The sequence below is a fragment of the Castor canadensis genome, chromosome 1, assembly GCF_047511655.1.
Source record: "Castor canadensis chromosome 1, mCasCan1.hap1v2, whole genome shotgun sequence".
Classification (NCBI taxonomy): Eukaryota; Metazoa; Chordata; class Mammalia; order Rodentia; family Castoridae; genus Castor; species Castor canadensis.
The window spans coordinates 204228885-204251677 of record NC_133386.1 but is presented as its reverse complement, the minus strand read 5'-3'; the positions used below and the strand labels follow the sequence as shown (position 1 = coordinate 204251677).

The following is a 22793-nucleotide window of genomic DNA, read 5'->3' as shown; positions in this document are numbered from 1 at the left end:
TTCTTCAATGCCAACAGGACATTGAGGGCCAGGCCACATTGTGTGTTGTGTGCTGCCCAGAGCTCTGCACTCAGCAGGCTAGAAAGTTCTCCAGGAGTACAGCAGGGACTCCTTGTCACCTCCATGCGGTTCACTGGGGCCAGTGCCTGGAAACTGGGACTCCCCACCATCCAGCTGCCTGCACTTTGGTCAAGCTGGACTGTACCAACTGGAGACCAGAGAACCAGGGGCCCCCAGTTCTGATAATCTTTCAACTCCATACAGTAAGCACAAGCCTCTGAGATGTGGGAGTGGGGAATGCAGCCTTAGAGTGAGGCCTGGGAACTGAGTCACAGTCAAGGTCAGCCTCCCTGGAACTGAGGACACATGCTTAGGATTCATAGGTCTGTTCTGACCTGAAGTAGGAGGGACCCTCAAGGCAACCAAACCGAGTACCAGAGGGGCCACAGGTCGATACTTCGTGGTGCAAGGGAAACGGGAACCCCGTCGTTAAAGCCGCACTCCCGAGGAGGAAACGCAGCGTTATCAGTAAGAACCAAGTTACGGCTGGACGTAACCTGGCCAACATCCAATCCAAGTATTCCATCTACCCGCATACAGTAATGACTGAGTATGGGATGTCTGGGAAAAGCTAAATTAGAGGGGTTTAGATTCCTAAGCCTGCCTCTTGGGACTGCACCCTTGGGAAGAGGTCCTGCCTCCAGCAGCCTCCAGTATCAACAGTGGCCCGGACAGGCAGACACTTTCTGGGCTCTAGTCTTCCCTCTGGTTCCTACATTTCTGCCTTTCCTGTGTCCAGTTTTATAGGATGTGGGGGCCACAGGGGATCAGCAGTGCGGCCCAAGCAGGGCCTCTGCCGCTTCTACACCAGATCACAAAGGCTGGCCTGGGAAGTAGCCCCAAGTGTCAGCAGAGGATATAAGAAAAAGGGGCTCCCTGGGAATGGGCTAGAGGAAGACTGGGCTTCTTTGCAGCACGCCTTCTCAGAACCTTGAATGTTTAACATGCTGTGCCTGCCTGAGGAGAGAGGCCACTTGGGGGCATTCCCCACACTTAACTGGTTCATACAACACCCTCCCCCTTCTTTCCAAGATGTGTCATGGGAGACTGATGTCTTATAAGAAGCACTTTTTTGGAAACAATGAAGGAGGGAACTCAAGGTCTCTCAGACCTGTTAGTTATTGAATATTTGCTATGTGACTCCAGCAAGCCACTTCACCTAAGCCCACTTCTTCATATAAGAACATGAAATCTCGGCACAATGCTTAGCACCAAATTCAAGGCTACTACACGGGCCCTGGGTTGGCATGTGGCCCCACGGGGAATCACCCCCCTTTTGCCGAGAAGTGGGAAGTTGTGAAGCTGAGAGATTAGGGAGGAAAGGGGATGTGGCTGAAGCAAGGCCAGCTCAGGGGCAGCAGGGCCTGTGTCACCCCCTCATGACTGTCACCCACAGCAGGCTTCCCCTTCCTCAAGGACACCCTGGCCTTTCTGAGTTCCTTAATGTACTTCAGCCTGAAGCCCTGGGAGGCTCCAAGTCAAAGGGTCTTAGTCATGGGGGCCCATAGGCCAAGATGACCTCCAGCCCTGCCACGCCTTGGGGAAGATGCAAGGAAGACACATGGGTGGTGGGGATGCCGTGGGCTGGCTCTGATGGCAAGTGCAGTCAGAGGAACCCACTGGCAGGCCTGGATGCACGACAGGAGGCAGAATCGGGGTGAGAGCTTTTTATCAGGCAGCAGAGGCTGTGGAGGCCGAGCCCGGGCAGCCATGTCACCGGTACAGGTAGTCAGCCTGAATGTTGGCAGAGATCTCAGCCTCCCACTTGTCCCCATTGTTCAGCAGCTTCTCCTTGTTGTACAGCAGCTCCTCATGTGTCTCCGTGGAGAACTCAAAGTTGGGACCCTGCAGATCAGGGCAGAGGTCCAGCCAGGTCCATCAGGCTCCTATCATGAGCCTCTGCCCTAGCTAACCCCACCGGGCCCCCTCACCTCCACTATGGCGTCCACGGGGCAGGCTTCCTGGCAGAAGCCACAGTAGATACACTTGGTCATGTCGATGTCATAGCGGGTAGTCCTGCGGCTACCATCGGCCCTTGGTTCTGCTTCAATGGTGATGGCCTGGGGGAAGCAGCCACAGGTTATTGCCACACTGCCAGCCACATCAAAGCCCACTCCTACCCTGATGTCCACATGGATGCCCCATCTCCTCAGATGTCCCATCTCCCCAGGGCCACCCCTCCCACCCACCAGATTTCTACCCAAGCATCTGACTTTCTTCCTGATGCATCTCCTGTCCTCAAACCCCACTCCCACGAGGAGACAGATGTTACTGCTTTGTTCACCGCAGCCCTATGGTCTCACTCTGCGGTAAGTACACAGTGACTATTTGAACAACCCTCTGACTTAGGTCTACTTATCCCCCTTTTGTGGATAAGAATATTTGAGGGTCAAAGCAAAGGATCAGAACACAGACTCAAAAGTCACATCCTTAACTATGAGTTCCTGGACAGCCTTGTGCCAGCTGGGGGAAAAAAAAGGGTGTCCTGGGACCTCCATAGTCAGGATTGTCACCACTGCTACTGTTAGGGGTTCTTCCATGTACTCCCAGACAGTAGCTAGAGAACTGTAAAGCCCTGGACTGGAAGACCCAGGAATAGTCCAGGAGATGAGCTAGGCTCAGCCAGGAGCTCCAGAGTCACAGACACTAGCGGAAGTCACCATGTGGATGGCAAGGCCTGGGCCTCTCAGGGCTCCTGCTCGGCACACAAGGGATAGACCAGAGCCACAGGTGCATCTTTCTGTTCCAACACCAAGAGACCTGATTGCAGGTGGTCTGTACAAAACCCACTGACAAACCAAAAACCAGGCCTCCAAGGATCAGCTGTCAGGGACAGGGGCCTCAGCTGTGTACCTTCAGGTCCAGCCTGGGATGAACACACAGATAGAGCTCCTGAAACTTCTGCTACATCGAGAGAAAAGTGACACCTCTGAGGTCACCCCATAGTTCCTGGGCCCAAGCTTCACATGACAGAGCGACCCCCCAGGGCAGGATGTACGTGTGCCACACTGCCTGCTCAGACTGGAGGCTAGTGCCTACTGACTCACAGACTCAGCACTCAGCCACTGAGGCCTCATGGGTCCCTCCCACAAGGTAGGGAAGGAGACTTAAGGTGGGAAAGGGACATTCCTGGGGACACACATCAAGCAGGGGAGTCAGAGCTGGGGACTAGGGCTGTCCAGTCCCCTCTCTCAGGGGCAGGCTCACCTGGGCTGGGCAGATGGCCTCGCAGAGCTTGCAGGCGATGCAGCGTTCCTCCCCAGATGGGTAACGGCGCAGCGCATGCTCCCCACGGAAGCGTGGGCTCAGCGGGCCCTTCTCAAATGGGTAGTTGATGGTGGCCGGCTCCCGGAACAAGTAGCTCAGGGTCATGCCCAGGCCTGTGGGCAGCACAGGTCTCTGGTGGGTAGACCGCCTTCCTCCTCAGCACATCTGAGCCTGCACCCTGCCCCCAACCTACCCTGGCCCTTCCCACAGAGACCTACCTCTAATGAGTTCAGTCCACATCAGGGTTCGAGCTGCCTGGTCGGTCAATGACCTCATGTCCATCCCTTCCTCCTGAATGTTTACGTACTCTGCAGGGAGGCCATGGCAAGAGGTCAAACAACTCAGTTCAGCAGGGATAGATGCAGCAGCTGGGCTCCCCAGGGCTTGCCTATCCCCAAACCTTTCCCCAGGCTCAGTGAGGGCCCTGGGAGGCCGGCCTTTGGCCTGGGCAAGCCTTGCTTACTTCTCTCCATATGTGGTTAGTCCTCTGACCGTAGGGGACCCCAAGCAAGGCTTTAAGGAGGCCCCTTGAGTGGGGCAAAGGCCCAGATGAAGAGGCTCAGGCATCCATGGCTCACACCTGGCAGCTCCCTCCCCATCACACTCAGAGGAGAAGCACTGACACACACACCCTCCCTGCAATGCTGGATTCTGCCCTGTGAATCACATTTAATCTCAATCTTCACCCTCCTTTTTAGAGTGAGGCTCAAGAGGGACCTCTGCCTGGACAACAATCAGGAAAGTCTAACCTAGAGGCCACCATGGTACTCACTATAGGTCGCTGTCACTGCACTGCTGTGGAGACTCCGGCCACTGGGATATCCTATAAGGAGAGGAGTGATGCTCTGTGGCTATGACCTCATGCCAGGAGACTGGGCTCCCCCACCCCAGGAAAGGCTCCTGGGTCCTACCTGTGCGTGCAGGATGGGCCAGAGCCCTCAGCAGCATGGTTGTGGTCAGGCAGCGCATCTGGGAACAAAAAAAGAAGGTGTGAGGTGGAGAACTTCTGGCACTGCAGGAGCCCTTAGCAGCACCCCAGATGGCCCAGAGCCACCCGGCCATCTTGTGCCCTCTTCATACCCCACTCCTGTCAAAAGGAGAGATGGTCTATCTGTTCCCGGGGGCACAGCACCACACAGCCCTCCAGCCTGACCCAGCTGGGCTGAGAGTGCAGGTGGATCCCAAATTTCTTGTCTCATCTCGTCAGAATCCATCTCTCCCCTCCCCGCATCTTCCCCGTCTCTGAAGCCACACCACCAGCACCTATCAAGAGCTAACTTTGTGCCAGGTGCTGTGTGAGGGGTCACACCCACTGTCACTTTATCAAGTGACTGACCCAAAGCCACACAGAGCGGGACCAGGGCCAGAACCTCGCCCTCCACTGCTGAATACTCTTAGAGTTTAAGCAATCCTCAGGGTCAAATTCCTTTCCCCACTTCAAGGTCGTCCTAGGACAGTCCTGCTCCCAGTCTGTAGTGACCTTGGGCAAGTGACGTGAACTGGTCAGTTTTCTCACCTGCAGACCAGGGAGATCCTGAGAATTAGGGCATTCGCACACGCCAATGGGATGGCACAGGGCCCAGAAGACACCCCCACCCCCACCAAGACGGTGACCTCTAGCGGACCCAGTTGAAGACCAGACTTCAGCTTCCGGCGCCCAACCCACCACCTTCTCCGACATTCCCCGTGACCTCTGACCCTACGGACGCGGGAGGGGAGGACGGCGCATGCGCCTTGTGAGGGTTGGCGTCCTTCCCTATCAGCCCACTACAGATAGAAGGACGCAGAGGCCGCAGGTCCACAGCCAGCCGAAATACGAGCCTCAGCGCAGAGGTTACAGGGTCAGGGAGAACATCAGATTCGCCCCTGACGTCGCGCTGCTCAGGCCCAATCTTAAACTGCAGTGCCCTGAACACCCACCTTGAAACGCTCCTTCTCTGGCCGAGCGGGCGGGTCAACCGAGAGGCGGATCCTAACTCCGGAACACTGCCATTGGGCCGGCTGGGTTCGCCTTTTCCGTGGTGACCCTCCATGGTGTGTTCTGATTGGTCAATGTTGCTCCTAAAAGAGGCGGGATCTATAAACATTTTTCGTCTGGTTGGCTGCTAAAGCAGCAGGCCCTTGAGGTTTTGTAGTGCGCCGCCATGTTGGTTCGAAGAGGCCAATAAGGGAGGACCTCGGAGCAGTTGGAGGCGGGACATCCGGGGCGTGGCTAAGAAGTGGTTCTGGGTCGCGGTGGGAGCTGGCGTCCAGCCAGCTCAATGTGGCTGCGATAATAACCGCAACAGCGATGAGAACCCCAGCAGCAACGCGCGGACACCTCAGCCGCGCTGCTTCATCTGGTCCTCACAGCAGCCCCGTAGAGAGGATCCATCACTAGCACTTCATTCTGCATCTGCATCCGTGTGGCTCGCGAGTCCTGACTGTCCTCTCACTAAGGGCCTTTCTTGGCGTTCTGTAGTAGAGGGACCCGCAGGGGCTGCGTACACTGAGACGCCCCTGAGGCAGGCTGCGTGTGTTGTCCGGGTGGTGGTCAGGGAAGGCTTCCTGGAGGTGATTGTGCCTAAGCTGACGGTAAAAATGGGGCAGGTCCAGCGTGTGAAGAGGACAGAGTGAGCGAAGGTAGACCCGTGTCCGGGACTGTTGCAGAAGCGGGACTTGTGGACCACAGGGAGCCACGAAGGGGTCTCAGGCAGAGGAGTGACATGGTCCAGCTTGGGAGGGTCCGTAGGTGAACTGAGGAAAGATCCCCGACTGGGGGAGGGTGGGCGATGGCCCGCAGCAGGCCTGGCCCTGGCATCCTGATTTGGGTATGAATGGGAGCTATCCTGGGGCTTACAGAATCACCAGGGCTTGGGGTGCCAAGTGGGAGGCCAGGATGTTGGCTTTGGCTGCCGAGTGAATGGAAACCTCGAAGATGAGGCCTCAGGAAAGGAGTAGGAGTCCCCTGGGTAATGCTGCAGATCCAGTGTGCAGAGAGGTCTGAGCCTTACCTGGCAGGACAGAGAAGAGAGAGGCAGCCCCATCACACCCCAACAGAAAACGCAGGACACCTGGAGATTGGGGCTAGTAACTCCTTAGTTTAATTCTCCTAACAATCTCTAGAGGTATCAATTGTTCATCATCTCCACTGTACAGATGGGAGACTGAGGCTCAGAGAATGCAGGGATAGCAGATCACAGAGGTCCCAGGGCTCCACAGCTGCACCCTCCACAAGAAGGCAGGTGGCTCAGAAGTGCTGTGTCTGCCCTCTTCCCCAGCTATGGTGACTAGCATGGGGAAGGGGTGGGTTCCCACACCTTTTCCCATGCTCCCACCCTCAGCCATCTCACTGGGGAGCAAACCTTAAAGGGAAGCCTCTGAGGGGGGAGGGCAGCTCTAGTCTGAGCTAGTCTCCTGGTGCCCTGTACCCCAGGCCACCTCTGCAGCAGCTACATGGCAGGCAGAGCACCTGAGGGTCTCAGAGCAGTGTGCAACGGCAGCTGCAGTCCTCCATGGCCAGCAGCAGCAGCCTCAGGTTGCGTGGTGAGTAGGGTGGGTAGCGGATGTCATTGATCTTCTCCATTCCTGGGCTGCGCAGCAGGCAGGCACGCTGATGGGAGAAGGTGTCAAAGGAGAACTTGCCATGGTACCTGCCTATTCCACTGGCACCTGTACAATAGCACAGAACACAGGGTCAGGCCCTCAGTGGCCAGCCAAGGGGTTTCAGGCAGACCTGGGTTCTGAGCTTCAGTTTCCCCATCTGTCCAGTGGGCTAATCATAAGGCAGTGTGGGTGAAGGACTGAGCCCCAAGCCTGGCACTGGCACTATCTTAAGAGGTTCTGGGAACACCAAATCCTGGGGTAGGATAGGCAGACAGGGCACAGATTCTGGAGCCAGACTGCCCAGGGTTGAGTCCCAGCTCTGCTTTGAAAAGCTGTACCACCTTGGGCAAGTGAATGCTTCAGTTTTTTGTGAAAAGTTTGTACAGGAACTAGGTGAGTGGTCAGACCTGTAGACTCCAAAAGTGCTGTGTCATTAGGAGTTCTCAGTGTCTAGGAAGGGAGGCTGACAAAGACACAAGCCAGGAAAGTCCAGGGGACATTGCCCTGGTAAAGTGAACGTGGGCTTCCTGGAGTGAGAGAGGCTGGGGGCATGGGGGCAAGAGGGACTCAGGCATGGGGACAACTCAAGAGATAGCCGTAAAGGTGGCATATAGCATGTTAGGGCCAGGCCTAGGTGGCTGGGGAAGCAGACAGGAAGCCAGGGGAGGAGGCTGGAGCAGGACCCTTCAGCCAGCCCAGGAAGAGCCTGCCATGATTCCAGGCCTGTGGTCCTCACTGGAGCAGCAGGATTGTGTCTGATAACAGAGAGACCCAGATCCCACATCTGCCGGGGCAGTGAGGCAGGCAAGGGCAGGTCTGGCTTGAGGAGGCCAGAGGGGGGAGTCCAGAGCTGGGACACTGTGTTCCCACCCTGGCCAGGCCTGTGCTGCCACAGCAGTGGTCTCCAGCCCTCTGCGTGCTGCCGTGTCACTGCACCCTTTAGGAAGGGTCCAGGCCCCACATGGGGCAGCCTGCCAGGTCCTATTGTCACTCACTCTGGTGTAGAATATGCCCAGACAGAGGGACTGCAACTCACCTGCTCCAGCCTGCCCTATCACTGGGAAAGTTCAGAGAGAGAAAGTGACTGCCCCAAGTCACACACCCTACAGGACTAATGGGGATTAGCCTTGGGGTTTCCTAACTCGGAGGCCAGGGCTTCACACCTTGTGTGTTGGGGGGAGGGGTGTCCTCACTCCTGTCTCCTAGAAACAAAGGTTCTAAGGGGAGGGGTGGAGGTGGGGGGAAGACCACAGAGGCATGGGAGGGATGAAGGAGCAGTGCATAGCTGTGTGCCATAGAGTGAAAGGCACTGGTTGCTGTGTGGGTGGATGGACAGGCAGACTCCATTTTGTACTGTCAGGAAAAAGGCAAGGAGTATGGTGGAGGGGTGGCTACAGCTGTGTTAAAAAAAAAAAAAAAATCCACTACCAAAATTACAAGTGTTTGTCCACCCACACTTGTAAGTGCAGATAGGTCTGGAAGGTTCTGCTCAGGCCTGGGTGGGACAGGGTCTTTTCCTGCCCCTGGGCTGAGGGTGGGCTGAGCATTTTGTGGAGAAAGTAGCCAAGTAGCACTGTTGACCATGCAGTGGAACAAAAAGGAGGGCAGGGCTCAGGCACCTACCTACACCTCCGAACGGCAGGCTGGCCAGGGTCATGTGCATGAAGCCGTCGTTCCCACAGAAGCCCCCGCTGCTGGTCCGTGCCAGCACCTCTCTGACCACCTGAGAGGGAGCAGGAGGGTGTGAGCTGAACTCAATCACGAGGACCTTGTCACAAGTCTCTCCTGGGAGTAGCCCAGCCAGGGTGCTGGGACACAGACTCTCAGGCCTAGTGTCACCTGCTGATGTGCAAAGTGCACTGGCAGCAGTGAGGTGCTGGGGAGTCAGGGAGATGACCTCAAGGAGGGGCACAATGTGCCTGCTGAGTCTCTGGTTGGGGGTCGTTCAGGTGAGGAGGGTGCTAGGCAGTAGGGGGTGCCGTGGTTTGAGCACAAGCCAGCAGGTCACAATATGCAGCCAGACTGGTATTCAGAAACATGGCTTGGCCCTCTTGACTTTCTGAAGGCCCTCCCTCTTCTGTCTAGGAGGCTATTTGTAGGACAAAAGGGAACGGATCTGTGCACACTGACTAGACCCCGACTCTCATGGTGGTGGAGGGACTCCCACCGGGGGTCAGCCATCGACCCCCAAAACAGGCCAATGGAGGGCACCAAGGGCTTGCTGACCAGCAAGGACAGGCACACTCCGCATTCCAGGACCAGCGCTGAGCCATCAGAGCGAAGGCCAGCTGAGCCCACTGCCTTTTGCGTTTTTAAAGATCCTGATGAACGGCTCCGCCGAGAAAGAGCCTGTTCTAGAGCTGGGTCAGGGAAGGTCCAAGATGAGCTCAGAGCTCTTGGTAGAACCAAAGAGGAAGTTGGCACAGACCACAGCCTGGGACAAAGCATGTGGCCCACAGAATAAAATGTCTTGAGGCCACTCTGACTTAAATGAACAATTCAAGAGACAAACCCTTCCAGGTGGCCCGGATGACATGTGTGGATGGCCTTCTTCTGCAGACAGGATCAAAAGACTCAAGGAAGGGCTCAACAGTAGCTCACAATGGAGGACTCTGGCAGACACAGCCTTGCCCAAGTGGTGACAGCCACCCTCACCAGCCGTGTGTGGGTCTGGCATCCTAGAGACAGCTTTGCCACTGTGGCATTCTCTCCAAAAACCCCTATCGCTTATGGAGTCATGAGCCAGACAGCCTCAAACTGGGGACATTACAGAGCTGAGGCTTAGTTAATGCAATGCTGGGTCTTGGAGCAGAAAGAGGAGGTTTGTGGGGAGCTGGCCAATGGGAAGGACTGGGGAGTGTGGTTATAGCAGGTCCCCTGTCATTTTCTCAGTTCGGTCAAGCCAAGGACTGGGTGTGGGGCACAAGGAGACTCCACTGCCTGCAGCTTTTCTGTAAATCTAAAGGCAATTCCAAATAAAAGCTGTATTTAAAAAAACATTGGGAGAATCTTAGGAGCGCTGGATAAGAGGAGCCAACGAGGCTGGTGGGGAATGTTGGTGCCTCCCATCCCATCCTAGGCTGGGGACACTACTCCTGTGCCCTCATGCCCAGTCTAAGAAGGTTCAGGTCCTGGAACCTGCCTGCTCCAGTCTTCCTGCAGCCTGGGCCCTTCCCCAGTATGTGGTGTGCTGGCCACCAGGCCCAGATGTGTGGTGAAGAATACATGTGAAGGCTGACTCAGAGGGGACACTGGGCCCTGGAGAAGTCTCTGTGGAACTGTCCCCTGAAGACCCAGGAAAGCATGGCTCAGATAGGGTGGGGGGGGGTGCGGAATTCAACCGCTCAAGGGAGAGCAGGGACACAGCCAAGCGGCCACCATCCCTGCAGTCCAGGAAGGCTACATCCTTCCCGCTGCCACCTCTCCCATGGCCCACTGGTACTTGGCCCCACCCTTCCCAGCCTCGCAGGCCCACCTGGCTGCAGTTGGAGAAGGCGTACAGGGCCAGCGGCTTCTCCCGCCGGTTGATGAAGTCAATGGCCTCATCCAGGCTCCTCACGGTCACCAGGGGCAGGATGGGCCCGAAAATCTCCTCCTGCATCACTGGTTCCGTCTCCTGCACGTCCACCAGCACCGTGGGCGCTGTGGGCACAGGGGACAGCTCAGTTCCCAAGCTGTAGCCAGGACACCGCGGGCAGGAGCTCTGACAGGGCCAGGACCCAGGTTCCAGGCCAGGAGTCCCAGGGTGTGACCTCCCGGAATCTGGACTCAGGATCTGAGGGTCTGGGGTCCTGGCCTCAAGGGACAGCAGAGGTGGGACAGAATTTTAAACCACCTGGGGTCTGACCTCAGCCGGACCAGCGTGTAGAATCCAGGCATCACTGGCTCAGAACCACAGTGACGTGGAGCGTTTGTGCTCTGGAATCGTGACACTGGGAGTCACGGACCCGGCCAGGGCCCCTCGGCAAGAAGGGGCTCAGCCCAGATGGGCTGTGAAAGGCAAGAAGGGAGCTCACCGATGTAGCGGTCGCTCTCATCGCTCTGGCCACCGATGGCCACGCGGCCACAGCCCAGCAGTCCCTGGAGTCGCTTGAAATGTTTCTGGTTGATGATGCGGCCCAGGTTGGGGGAGCTCTGGGGGTCGTCTCCATAGAAACGGGTGATGGCGCTCTGCAGGGCGGGCAGCAGCCGCTCCTGCATCTCAGGGCTGCACAGGATGTAATCGGGGGCCACGCAGGTCTGGCCGGTGTTGAAATAGCGGAAGAAGGCCACACGGTTGGCCACAGTCTGGGGGTCACAGTTGTCATCCACATAGCATGGGTTCTTGCCGCCCAGCTCCAGGGTGACAGGTGTGAGGTGCTTGGCGGCTGCGGTCATGACGATCTTGCCTACATGAGGGCTTCCTGGGGGCATGGAAGGTTACTAGAGTGGCTCTTCAGTCATCCTGTCCAGGTGATGGCCTCACCTGGGGGCCCTGCTCCTCCCTTAAGAGGCGGTGGAGTCAGCTAGAGCCAGTCCTTCCTGACCTCTCCTTGCCACTCTGCCACCATGTAGTCTGGGACCCTGTTCATCCCCACCTAGAGCAGTCCCCAAGAGTCCCCAAGGGACTCAGAAAGGCAAGATTGGTTCTACACACCCAACAGACCCCCATTCCCTTCCTGAGCAGAGCCCCTTGGGGCTCTACCTGACTCTGCTTCTGTCCCTGGCCTACCTTGCAGATGACTGTAAAATGCTCCCCTCCCAGTTCTGTAGAACATTCAAAGACCCTTTTTCGTCCGAGGCCAGAGTCCAGTTCTAAGCCTGCCTGACAATTATTTTGGTCTCTGTCTCCCACATTCCTTCCCCAAGTTCTGAATCTAGAGGTCCCTCCCCAGGTTCTCAGCTTCCTCTGCCTTTGCCTCTGGCCTCCCCACCACTTCCCTGCTCATAATTCTCATCCCATTTCTTGCTTGTTCTCTGCCCTCCTTAACTAAAATCTCCAGAAGGTCTGCCAGGCATGGAGGCACTCTCCTGTGATCCTAGCTCTTGGGAGGCGGAGGCAGGAGGATCATAAGTTCAAGGCCAGCCTGGGCTGTATAGTAAGCCCTGTCTCAAAAAAAACACAAGGGCTTGGTATGTAGCTCAGTGGAAGATTGCTTGCTTAGCATGCACAAGACCCTAAGTTTGATCCCCAGCACTAAAAAAACTCCAGAGGTTCTGTCTTTCCAGCCCCAGCTGAACGTAGACAGCCTGTGAGGCACGTGGTCTGTGTGCTAAGCAGCATACCCTGATGGAGAGCGGGAACAGAGACTTCCCCAGGGCCATTTGCACTCAGCCTCTGGACAGACCTGAGACTTGGAGAGTGCTCCCATTTTACAGATCCGGAAATGGAGGCCTGGAGAAGTCAGAGGCCATCAGGAAGGTCCCTGTCCAGTCTGTTGGCTTCTGTGCAGGCTGTCCCAGGACTTGGCGTGGAAGCTAAACTCTGGAGTCTAGCCTTGCCTTTGCACTCTAGTCCTGGGGGACCTGACCTAGCCCCAACCAGCACTGAGGGGTGAAGTGGGCTAGGGTCTCCCCTGCCTCCTGCCCTTCCCGCCTGTGGGACTGCAGGAGCTGTGGCCTGTCCTCACAGCCAGGACTCATCCCCTTTGCTCCACAGTCACCCTCCCTGGCTTTTCATGGAGTCCAGCCTGGGTCTAGACAGAAGCGAAAGGTCAGAGTCTCCCCTGCTCTGACCATGTGCAAGGTTGGAGGCAAAGCAGCAAGAGGCTCAGACCCTGGAAGTGCTGCCTCCTGACTCCTTGGTCCTTTCATCCTCTGGGGAGGAGGTAGCCTTGAAGTCCCTGCACAAACTTCCTGGTCACTTGAAGCCAGGTGGTACCCGGAGCCTTGGTGCACGCTACAGTAATGGCAAGTGACCTCTGGGAACGAGTTCTCACCAAGGGCTTGGGTGCAAATCCCACCCTGGTCAATGCGGTAGCCCTATGCAGGCACCTTGGTCTTCAGCACCCTTCATCACACCTCACATGTGTTACCAGCAGAAGGCTAGGGACCAGACCAGCAGGGTCACATCTAAGGCCTGGGGTCTGGTAGGGTCAGGTGCCAGGGCCTAGCAAAGCCAGAGATCAACAATGGCTGGTACTTGATCAATGACATTGTGGTTGGGAAGGTGGGCTGTAGCCCAGCATAGGACTCCATTCCTTACTGAGGGTCCTGAGAGCCCAGGGCTGCTCACAGCCTGGTCAAGAGGAAGAAATGACTCCCAGGGCACCCATGAGAGCTTGCCTAGTCTGGGTCCTCCCTGACTGTCCTTCTGCCTTCAATACCTCCCGCACTTTTGGCCTGAGGGACAAGAGAGCCAGATGCTGGTGGCTCACGCCTGTAATCCTAGCTACTCAGGAGGCAGAAATCAGGAGGACTGCAGTTCGAAGCCAGCCCAGGCTAATAGTTTGCGAGACGCTATCTTGAAAAACCCTTCATAACAAAGGACTGGTGGAGTGGTTCAAGGTGTAGACCCTGAGTTCAAACCCCAGTACCACAAAAAAAAAAAAAAGGAAAAAAGAAGATCCTGGAGACGGGCCACCCCACCTCCTGTGACCTCACCTGTGAAGAAAATGTAGTCAAACTTGTGCTCCAGCAGCTTCCCAGTCTCCTGGGGCCCACCTGGCACCACGGCAAAACAGCTCTGCAAGACCATAGCAGAGGATTCACTTTAAAACCCAATTCCTGAGCCCCTGGGGCGACCTGCCCACCTGGAGCCCACACCCCTGCCTGGCTTCACCCAGGGTTAGAGGGGGTGAGGTAAGGAGTGACGACCTCCCAGAGGAGGCTATCCCAACCCAGCAGGTTCAGGGCAGGAGAGCAGATGAGGCCAGGACCAGACAGGCAGGGCCAGTTGAAGACAGACAAAGGCTCCCCAGGGACAGCCTGCCCTGGCTACTCCTCAGAGGGAAACTGAGGCTGAGGGGCAGTGATTTGGCCAAGGCCACAGAACCCTGAAGTGGGGACACAGACCCTCCCACAACCAGGTCTCTCTAGTCCAGGGGGACTGCCTATTCCTGCCTGTCCTCGTCTGCCCCACACCACAGCCCTGCTCACCTGGTCCAGGTAGCGGGGCAGCACTTCAACCAGGACCTTCTCAGTGTTCTTGCTGATCTCTGATGGCTTCAGTACCACACAGTTTCCTGCAGGCGATGCAGGGAGAGAGCTTAGAGAGCATAGCCTACAGACAGTCCCCACACCCCGGCAGGACAGGCACCAGCCTCACCCACCAGCTAACAGATGAAGAATCTGCTCAGAGGTGGCATCCCAGGCCAAGGCCACAAAGCCCTGGACAGCAGGCCACATGGGAACACCTGGTGGCAGTTCCCCAGATCCTCTCTCCCTGGCCCTGTGGGTAGCCCTGAGGCCTCTAGGGCATGGGATGGTGGAGGCTGAGCACTCACCTGCCGCGATGGCCCCCACCAGGGGCACCAGCATGAGGTTCACGGGGTAGTTCCAGGGGGCAATGATGAGCACCAAGCCATAAGGCTCCTTCCGGATGAAGGCAGAGTCCAGCTGTGTGGCCTGGGCGGGAGCCAGGGTGAACGGTGAGGGGCCCAGAAAGGCCACCTGTGGGAGCTAGTACTCCCCAAAGCCCTGCCCTCCTGCCTCCCAGGCCACTCACCAGGTTCTTGGACACACTCTCATCTTTCATCCAGGCCTGAAGGTTCCTGAGGGCTAAGTCCACTTCACCCTGGCTGATGACAATCTCAGACACCTCAGACTCGAAGGCTGACTGCAGGGAGGGACAAGTTCAGGACTGAGGCCCGGAGACCCCAGGTCAGCAGGTGGCCAGTGCCTGGGAGGGCCTGCTCCCTTCTCATTTGTTCATTCGTTCACTCACTCTCTCACTCACTCCAAGCTCTGAGTGAGCAACAGAGAAACCCACCCAGGGGCTGACGGAGGGGACAGTCACCATGATCATGAGAGCATGGATGGCTTCGTTGAGTCATGACAAGTGCCGTGGGGAAAGCAGAACAGGGAAGGGTGAAGACTGCTGGAGTGTGCCCGAGTGTGCGTTCACTTTTGGTCTATACACAGGTATTACTGTGGGCCCCCGGGATGGGTGACTTTTCTTTTCTTTCTTTCTTTTTTTGAGGCAGAGTCTTGCTCTGTAGTCCAGGCTGGCCTCAAATTCAACAATCCTCCTGCCTCAGCTTCCTGAGTGCTGGGATTATAGGCATGCACCACCACCTCTGGCTACATGAGTTGACATTTGAGCAGTGTTCTAAAGAAAGGAAGACTGAGCCCTGGATGCCTGGAAGCAGAATATTCTGGGCAGAGATTCCAGCAGGTACAAAGGCCCTGAGGCTGGTGCAGGCTTGCTCTGATCCTGTGTGGCAGCATTGAGGTGTTGGGCTAGGCAGTGGGTAGGATCTGACATAGTTTCTAACAAGAATATGTATGTGTGACTGATTGTGTGGAGGTCTGTCTGTGGGGAACACAGGACAAGCCCTTTCTGGGTAAGTGCTGTAAGGTCCACAGCCCAAGGACTATTAGGTTTCCAGGCAGGAGTGAGAAGGGGACAAAATCAATAGGGACGCTGTCTTGATCTTTGTCAGCTGCGTTCCCTGCCCCCAGCCCCAGGAGGGACCCAGCCAGTGGGCTGCAGGTGGCTGGAAGCCATGGCCAGGGATACCAGAGTCAGGCTGTCTGCTTGAGTCACAGTCACTTTAGTATAAGCTCTCCTGCGTTAGCGACACAACAGATGCAGGAGGTACTAAGATGGTCCAGAGGGCAAGCAAATAAAGACCAGAGAAGGGCATGTCCCCAGCAGGGTCACTGAGCAAACCAGCAAAAAGGCTGGGGCCAGAGCTGAGAGCCAAGGTGGAGGGGACTATGACCTTGAAGGTGGACACCATACCCATCAGTGCTCCCCTAGAGGCCAATCCTAGTTCAAACTGCTTCAGCCACAGTGAAAACTTCCTAGCAAATCTGACAGCCTGCTCCCACCTCCCCTACTGCCCCCCAAACACTGGGTACCTTGCCAGGATCCTCAATGAGGTTTGGGACAGTTTACAGAGCAGTCTGGACCCAGCAGGACACATGGTTTGGGGAGAGTAGACTATTGTGAGCCAGGTTCAAACCCTGGCTCTGCCCTTCCTAGCTGTGTGTCTTTGGGCAACAGCATGCCCTCTCTGAGCCTCCTCTGGGTGTGACAGTCCCAGGAAGAGCTGGTGGGGTTAGGTGAGAGAATGTACACACTCCTGGCAGATGGGACAGCAGGCTGGCCAAGATCAGAGGGCAGCACAGATTGAATTTTCTGGGCCACTACTCCCTTTGTAAGTCCAGAGCTCCCAGAGTCCTGTGGGAAAGCAGAAGTGAAACCTGAGCTAAAGGGAAGAGGGACTAGTCAGGCCGGTTCACCTCCCCCTTCTCTGGGTGGCCATCCTGTGCCTGGGCTGGGGAGAGCATCACAAGAGGTCTCCAGGGAGCCCAACAAACTGGGAAGGGGCCCTGTCCAAACAACCCTTTAGACAGCTGTCCCAGGGAAGGGTCGTCAAGTGGTGGGCCTTACCAGGTGAGGAACTGGGGAACTAGCTATCAGGAAGTGTGTTTCTGGGGGCTCTGCATGGCTGCTGCTGGAACTGGTAGGGGCTGAGCTCTGGGGCCTCCAGGGTTTAGAGGCTGTGCTGTGCACTGTGCCCAGGGGGAGGTCCACCTCCCTAGGCCTCCTCTTTCATATTGCTCTGTCTCACTCTTCCCAGACACACTGGTTTCTGTGGCTCCTCAGGCCCTTCCTCAGGGCCTTTGTACATGCTGCACCTCTGTACATGCAGAGGTGCATGGCTGCACCTCTGCCACTTTCCCCCACCATCCATGTGGGTCTTTCCTTCTCCTTCATGTCTCTGCTTTAATGCCCACTTCTCAGAGAAACTGTCCCTGACCCCCACATACAATCCAGCACCCTGGTCCTGCCCCCCCACACACACTGGGAGGGTTTCAACAGCACTTGTTACCAGTCAGCATGCTGTGTAACTGTGCATGTACTGTCGTGTAGTGCCCCCCAAAGGTCAGCTCGGTAGACACAGGACTTTGCTCTACTCTTTGTGCATCCCCAGAGCCCGGACTGGAACCAACCAGCACATAGCAGATGTTTGGTAAATGATTGTTTGATGAATGCAGAACAGAATGGATGGGTGAAGGCAGACACGGGTCCTGGCCCAAGGAAGAAGAAGCCAGGCTTTTAGTTCCCCTTCCTGGAGAATGCAGTTGGCCTGTTCCCTTTGTCCCAGCTGTACCACCATTGCCGCCCCTGGCATGCTCCTACCCCATTCCCCATTGGTCACCTTGTGCAGGTCCTGGGCCAGTGCGTCCTGCAGCAGCTGCCTGTTGTCCTGCAGGAAGCGGCTCAGGCCCTTCAGCTGCTCAACCCGGAACTCGGCCGGCCTCGTCCGCCCCGCGTTGAAGGCCTCCCGCAGCCGCCGCAGTGTGTCCTCGACGGGGTCCATCCTGCCGGACAGGACAGCGTGAGCCGGGTGGCCAGGGTTGTCCCCACCTTTGGGGACCCCCTTCAGCCACTGTGGGCCTGTGGCAGTCCCTCCTCCTCTCACAGACATCCCATTCACAGGGTGTCCCTTGGATAAGAACACAGGGCCAAGCACTTCCACAGAACCTCGTCCCCACCATAGGACACAGCCACACACGAGGTCCTCCATGCTACAGGAGCTCTGAGCTCCTGCAGGATTGAGCATGAGTTGGGGACAGTTCCTCCCCACTGTCCCCTCCCATAGGACTGGGAGGCCAGCCTCTTTAGGTGCATAAGGACTGTACCCCAGGTCAGCATCAGTGCTCCAGAACTTCAAGCCTTTGTCAAGCAATTGCGCCAGGGTCTAGACCACCCCCGACTCCCACCCCACAACCCTAGGCCAAGCCTGCTCCACCTGCTGGTGACCTGGCCAGCTCCAGGGTCTGGAGCCCTCAGGCACCCCAGTTGCTACATTGACCTGTCCCCTCCTGCATGGGACAGGTCCCTGACTAAGGGGACAGAGTGCCCTGCCTCAGCTCTGCTCTTGTCGCTGTGAGACTGGGGGCAAGGCCCTCACCTTCCCTGCCTCAGTTTCCTGTCTGTAACATGGGGGACGCACTGGTTCCGCTGGAGGATCACATGGCACAATTCTACTCAAAGCATTGGCCACAGAGTCCCCAGGAAGCTCAATAGATGGCAGCCAAGTCTAAGAAGCCACCAAATCTCCACTTGCTCTCTCCCTGCCCTTTCTCTTTCTGCCTCACCTTCAGACTCCTGCTGATGGAAGCCAAGGCCAACCCCACCTCTCTGCTTTTCATTAGAGACTCTGCAGAGCCCACAAAAATGTGAAGCACGAAGGCCACATGGTGACCTGTGGGCAGGGGCATGCTGCCCAGTCTGTATGGAACATTCCAGCATCTGCACCTAGCAACAGGGTGGCCAACACTCCCCCCAGCCCCCCAGAGCAGCAGGATCCACATCGCAGGGCTGCCCACCCGGCCTCACCCCTGGGGGTTAGGTCACTCTGGACTGAGGCCCCAGGGAGTGCCCAGAGAGGGCCCATCAGTGCAGACCTGAGTTATGACTTCACAGGGGAGCTGGGCAGCCATTGTAAACACATAGAATCAGGATTCCTGTGTATGCTTTGGGCTGGGCAGGGCCCCAAGTTCTCTTCCCCTGGGTGCATCCCATCCTGGGTAGGTATGCTGACTCATTTGAACATTGCAACAGTGCAGAGAGGGGTCCATTATTCAACACAGCACATAGAAGGAGATAAGATCAAGACACAGAAAGAGCAAGAGCTTGCCTAAGGCCACCTTGCTTCCTCAGACTAGAAAACCTGAGAGGCAGGAGGCTGCCCAGTGCAGACTTCTGACCCCCAGCTGGGAAGGAACAGGGCAGCATCAGAGCCTGGCTGCAGTCCAGTCCCAATCCCTTGGGGAGAGGGACAGCCAGAGTCCCCACAGGGAAGGGACACTTCTGGGCTGAAGACCCAGGGGCAGGTGGGCAGTGGCCTGTCTTCTGGGGGCAGAAAAGCTCCCAAGTGAGGGTGTAAAGTTGCATTGCTGGGTTTCAGTTGCAGCAACCTGTATTTCCTCATCGTTCTGCACTAGGCGGGTTTAAGACTCCTTGCCTGAGCTGCTGAGGTTCAGGAGCTGGCTGGCCAACTCAGGGGTCTCCACGAGTGATGGTGAAAAGAGGCCAGACCTGTTTCCCTGGGACTAGGGCAGGACCAGCCACCTCCCCCAAGGCCATGGGTCTGAGGATTCCTCTAAAAAGAATAATCAGGAGCCAAGGAAGGCAGTGGGCCAGCAGAGCACTTGCTGTGGGAGCTCATGGGTACTGGTGTGGAGAGCGGCAGGAAGGACCTGCGAACTAGAGGAGGGGAGGGATGGGTGGGTGTTCCAAGTCCCATGGGGATTAACCACTGGGGAACCCCTGACCTGTGCCCCTCCGCACATCCACTGATGGTCTCATCTGAGGGGCACATCCTGTTCTCCCAACCCAGCCCATCACTGCTGGATTCAGGGAAGAAAAGCTCTGCCCATTCACTCATTCTTTCTGCCTCCGTTTCCTCATCGACACCACAGGCCTTCTAAGAGCATCTTGCCGAGATGGCATGGTCTGGGGGACCCAATGACCTGGGCCCAGCAACTATGTTTATTAGATAGAGGACCTTGGGCAGGACTCTTGGCCTCCCTGTGGCTGACTTTTCCCCTTGTGTAATGGGGCAGTGCCTGCAGCCACCCGTAGTGCTGTTGGGAAGATTCAAGCATGGACCTTCAGATCCAGGGCACCCTGAGAGCGCTAAGCCACTGTGCTTCTAAAGGATCCTCACTCAGAAAGCAAAGGTCAGGGGCACCAGAGGCGGTTAGGGGGAGGAGGGGTTGGGGGCGGGGGTGGGGGGAGGACAAGGACATCGATCTGAGATCCAGGAGAGGGCAGGAATGTAGCTGACAGAGGTGAGTGGATGTGTGGCCTGAGAGCCTGGGGGTCCCCCCATCAGGGCTGCCACAGGTTGGGGGTGCTGGGTCACCAAAGACCCACAGACCTGGAAACCCCAGGGTCTCCAGTTCTGATATTCTGCTATTTAGTCTGAGCCTGGATTTCATGAGGTCTCTCAGAACTCAGGCAGCAGTCACTCCCGTCCATAGGGTCCTTGGAGAACTGGGACCAATGCACCCCTTTGCCTGTGGGCTGAGCTGCTCAGCCCCTGCCTCGGAGAGGCTGTCCTGCCCAAAAGTCCCTCTGACAAGAGTCCCTCCTTCAGGAAGGGCGGGTCCCTGAGTTCCTCCTTCCCTGGGCCCTGACAAAGTCCATCACTAAGTAGGAGGCCCTCCGAGATCCTTTCCCCACCAGCCTGGTCTCCCTGGCAGTGCCTAGGAGACAGCTGTGGTCTGAATGGACACTGGGCCCCATGGAGTCCAGAGAGCACATTATCTCCCAGGCCACTTCACAGAATCTCCAGAGCCCCAGGAAGACGGCCAGCACCCCAGATCTGACAGTCTGCCCTCCCTCCTTTCCCTGTCTCTGTGACCGGGCTGGCCAGGGTAGACAACCACCCAGGAGAGCTGAGCAGGTTCTCAGCTCTGACTGATCCACATGGCCCCAGCTTCCCCAGGATACCTACCTGAGGCCCCTTGAAGCTCCCTTTCTGACGTCCTGCTCTGTCCTGCTCTGCTCCGGGCCCTGCCCTTACAAAATGTCCAACACCAGGGGCGGGTTGCCCTGGCCTTGTGCCTGACCTCGGCACTGGGCCATCTAGAGGCCACAAGCCACCACCTCCTTCAAGAGCCTCCAGATCCTCTTTCAGACCACAGAGAAGGAGTCGGGGACCAGAGAGGGCCAGTGCCAAGCAAGGGCCACACAGCTGAGCTAAGGAGCCCAGCCCTAGCAGAAGGAGCACCCAGAGCAGTGGCCCTGGGAATTTCAGTGTGGGGTGGGGCCCAGTGGTCTGGAATAGCTAGAAGGGCCCTGCCTTCCACCCCAGCCTTCTCTTGAGGCAGCCCCTCTTCTGAGTCTCAGTTTCCCCATTGGTAAAATGAAGAGGTCAGATCCAGAGATGGCCGGAGTCCAGAAATCTGATCTCAGAACCATGTCCCACCACACAGCATCCATTCACAGAGTCTGACACCTTACTAATGAGGAAACAGGCCCAGGAAGGGGCAGTATTTGATCATGTGGGGTGAGTGGCAGGGCTCGCTGCTCCAGAAGGAAGGGGCAGTATTTGATCATGTGGGGTGAGTGGCAGGGCTCGCTGCTCCAGAGCTGGGGAGATACCACCCACAGATGTCCTTCCATCCCCTGGGGATGAGCCCCACCCTTTGCCCTCTAGGACAGCAGCGACGGGTGCGTGTCACTGGGTGATCCCTCGGATCCTGCTCCTGTGCAGTGCCTCGCCCCTGCCTCACCCTGGGCACACCTGTGGGAGCCGGCACAAAGGGGGATATCCCCGGCAGCTGCTGGGGGCAAACAGGCAGGTGGTTGGTTACAGGTGTGGGAGGAACATCCTTTGTGCCTCTGCCTTGGGCCATCGCCACAGTCTCCCTCCACTGGTGCCCTGGGCCTGCCTGGAGTCTCCTGGCCAGGGCCTCTGAGCCGACCTTGCACCCGGGAGATGCTCATCACAGCCCCACCCCATCTCCTCTGCCTACCTGAGAGGGCAGGAGAGGTCTTCTGGCCCACGCCCGCACTGGCAGCCCTGCCAGATTTAGCTGGCTGGGGTAAGGGCAGGAGTCAGGGGCCACAGAGGCCCGGTCCTCTGTGTGGGATGGAGCCCCCAGCCGCCAGCTGTCACGTGGTTCAACATGTGACAGCTCTGCTCTGCTGCTCTCTGGAGCTGTGCCAGGTAGAAGCAAAGGCAGAGCCCAGTGTCAGGCGGGGCTGGGTTGGGGCTGAGCCTGTAGCTATCAGGCAGGAACTAGGCCCAGAGAGGGGCAGCCACCAGTCTAAGGTCACACAGCAAATCAGGGGCCTATTTGGGGAAGATCCTGTTGGATGGGAGAGGTGTTACAGGCTCCTGAGGGCCCTCTCCCTGGCCAGAGGGCTGGTAGGGAACCCACACTCACAGGAACAACCTAGGAGGAGGTCCCCATGAAGGCCTTTCAGCTTGGGATGAAGGTCTTTGTCATTCCAGGCGTGAGGCTCCCCCAGGGTGGGACACTGGATGCACTTGACACCAGACCCTTTGGAGACAACAGGGACTGCCCTCTCCCCTCTCTCAGTGTTCCCCCAGGCTTCAGAGACTCCATGGGGCCTGGCAGTTATGGCCTTGTTGAGAACAATTCAGGATAAATGCAGCAGTCTAGGTGGGACCACCAAGAGTCCCTCTCAGAGCTGACTCTGGTGGGGAGGCGGCTCTGCCTAGGACCCAGCCAGCCAGGTATGGCAGGGGTCCTAGGGGGGCAGAGATTTTGAAGCTCCTGATACAGCCACGCTCACAGGCTCTGGGTCAGACAGGCCATTGCAGGTCCCACCTCTTTCTCCCTGCAGTTGCTTCACCTGGGAGTTCTCATGTGAAAATGGGGCTGGCATGGGATCAGGGTGTGGATGGGTGAACCTAACGACATGAAAAAGCACTTCGCTCAGTGCCTGGCACAGAGGTAGTTAAGCGTGGCCGGCCTTTGACTCCTGGACCTGACCGTCGTCTGTGTGACGTCAGGTGGGTGTGTTACCCTCTCTTGCCTGTAGTCCCATCTGTGGGGTTTGTGAGAGTAACGCATGCCCAAGTGATTGAGAGGGGAAAAAGAGTCAAGTGGGCCTGATTTCGTCACCACTCCGAGTGCCCCTTGTCCTTCTGAGGAGGCCCAGAGCTGCCCTCCAGGACAAAGGGCTGCCCAGTCCCTGCCAGTCCCACTACCTGACTCCCAGACCCTCCAGACCCACTGTCCTC

The 22793-nt window shown here is 57.2% G+C and overlaps 2 protein-coding genes across 5 annotated transcripts; both read right to left on the bottom strand.

Annotated features, from left to right (window-relative positions):
• Nucleotides 1-1712: 1712 nt before the first annotated feature.
• Nucleotides 1713-5347, bottom strand: Ndufs8 (NADH:ubiquinone oxidoreductase core subunit S8). 2 transcript variants are annotated; one of them, XM_074050394.1, is made up of 7 exons: nt 5248-5347; nt 4239-4296; nt 4100-4150; nt 3546-3635; nt 3268-3440; nt 1992-2120; nt 1713-1905 (listed from the first exon to the last, which is right to left on the bottom strand). In XM_074050394.1, exons 2-7 carry the CDS (start codon nt 4294-4296, stop codon nt 1774-1776), a joined length of 633 nt encoding a protein of 210 aa, XP_073906495.1. In that variant the 5' UTR covers nt 5248-5347; the 3' UTR covers nt 1713-1773. The 2 variants fall into 2 exon arrangements, with proteins under 2 accessions (XP_073906495.1, XP_073906485.1); XM_074050384.1 differs by lacking the exon at nt 5248-5347 and adding an exon at nt 4844-5173.
• A 1040-nt stretch (nt 5348-6387) lies between these two features.
• On the bottom strand, nt 6388-21702 carry Aldh3b1 (aldehyde dehydrogenase 3 family member B1). Of its 3 annotated transcripts, none has more exons than XM_074050374.1 (10): nt 21556-21702; nt 17223-17385; nt 14558-14668; nt 14337-14457; nt 13990-14075; nt 13495-13576; nt 10929-11315; nt 10388-10554; nt 8536-8635; nt 6388-6978 (listed from the first exon to the last, which is right to left on the bottom strand). In XM_074050374.1, the coding sequence occupies exons 2-10, from the start codon at nt 17382-17384 to the stop codon at nt 6788-6790; spliced, it is 1407 nt and encodes a 468-aa protein (XP_073906475.1). In that variant the 5' UTR covers nt 17385; nt 21556-21702; the 3' UTR covers nt 6388-6787. The 3 variants fall into 3 exon arrangements, with proteins under 3 accessions (XP_073906475.1, XP_020028051.2, XP_073906480.1); XM_020172462.2 differs by lacking the exon at nt 21556-21702 and adding an exon at nt 20532-20688; XM_074050379.1 differs by lacking the exons at nt 8536-8635; nt 21556-21702 and adding an exon at nt 20532-20688 and having other exon boundaries at nt 6831-6978.
• Nucleotides 21703-22793: the final 1091 nt, after the last annotated feature.

Coding starts and splice junctions, on each gene's coding strand:
- Ndufs8 (XM_074050384.1), bottom strand. CDS start 5,008: ATGTCGGAGAAGGTGGTGGGTTGGGCGCCGGAAGCTGAAGTCTGGTCT. Junction 4,297..4,843: donor AGGATCTCCCTGGTCTGCAG/GTGAGAAAACTG, acceptor TTTTGTTCCCAG/ATGCGCTGCCTGACCACAAC. Junction 3,441..3,545: donor GTGGACTGAACTCATTAGAG/GTAGGTCTCTGT, acceptor TGCTGCCCACAG/GCCTGGGCATGACCCTGAGC.
- Aldh3b1 (XM_074050374.1), bottom strand. CDS start 17,384: ATGGACCCCGTCGAGGACACACTGCGGCGGCTGCGGGAGGCCTTCAAC. Junction 14,669..17,222: donor TGGCCCAGGACCTGCACAAG/GTGACCAATGGG, acceptor CCCTCCCTGCAG/TCAGCCTTCGAGTCTGAGGT. Junction 11,316..13,494: donor TGACTACATTTTCTTCACAG/GTGAGGTCACAG, acceptor CCATGCCCCCAG/GAAGCCCTCATGTAGGCAAG.